General features: G+C 39.9%; 1 protein-coding gene across 1 annotated transcript in view; it reads left to right on the forward strand.

Annotated features, from left to right (window-relative positions):
• Positions 1-1,049, forward strand: part of gli1 (GLI family zinc finger 1) — a gene marked incomplete at its 5' end in the record, with an annotated part of 14,117 nt that overhangs the window by 9,067 nt on the left and 4,001 nt on the right. The window contains 2 exon segments of the mRNA XM_024270942.1: positions 377-526; positions 690-854. Of these exon segments, the coding sequence (XP_024126710.1) occupies positions 377-526; positions 690-854 (315 nt within the window).

The raw sequence follows: 1,049 nt of genomic DNA on the forward strand, positions 1-1,049 counted from the left end.
CATTTTACAAAGGTAGTTTTTCACAAATGGAATGAAAAGAGAAAAAAAGAAAGTAATTCCCCAGTATGAAAAATTGGTCCATGTAAAATGTACATATTAACACAGGCACTTAAAAAAAGAAGAGAAGAAATCAAACAAATAAAAGAATGTGAAATATGCAAGAACACTGTAGCTAAAAACCAAGGTGTGAGTCCTCAATATCTATAATTTCTTTCTGATCTCTATTTACAATCCATTCTGTATTTAAAGAGTGCATATACATTATATACATTCAAGAACATCACATCAGTCCTACATGAAGTCTGATTTTGTCCATCAGTGGAGTTCTTGTTTGTCTTTGACTAAAAATTCTGTGTCTTATGTGTGTGCCGTGCAGCATATCAACAATGAACACATCCATGGAGAGAAGAAGGAGTTTGTGTGTCACTGGCAGGAGTGCTCTCGAGAGCAGAGGCCGTTCAAAGCCCAGTACATGCTGGTGGTTCACATGCGCAGACACACGGGAGAGAAGCCTCACAAGTGCACTGTGAGTAACTCACCACTCTCTCTGGCTTTAAAACTGTTCCCTTGTCTCCCGTGGTTGTTACTTTTAAAGCATCACTTGATAACCTCAAAGTTAGAGAAAAACAGGCTGCATTTAGTTTGCAGCTTACAAACATTCAAATGACTGCATCTTCTTTCTGTTTTAGTTTGAAGGCTGCAACAAGGCATACTCTCGCCTGGAGAATCTCAAGACCCACTTGCGCTCTCACACCGGAGAGAAGCCATACGTGTGTGAACATGAGGGCTGCAACAAAGCCTTCTCCAACGCTTCAGACCGGGCTAAGCATCAGAACCGAACTCATTCTAATGAGGTACCACAGTGTACACACACTTACTTAACCCTTTGGAACTGATGCAGAACCAGTGAAGTACAGCTACATAAGAAAGGTCACATCATGAAGCTGTGAGGCCTGTGATATATCTCTTTTAACCTTGACTGTTTATACATGTGGCCCAAAGGAATCTGTGGATTTCACCCGGAGTTTTTTTTTTTTTTTTTTTTTTTT

This window comes from Oryzias melastigma, linkage group LG5 (assembly GCF_002922805.2).
Source record: "Oryzias melastigma strain HK-1 linkage group LG5, ASM292280v2, whole genome shotgun sequence".
NCBI classification, from domain to species: domain Eukaryota; kingdom Metazoa; phylum Chordata; class Actinopteri; order Beloniformes; family Adrianichthyidae; genus Oryzias; species Oryzias melastigma.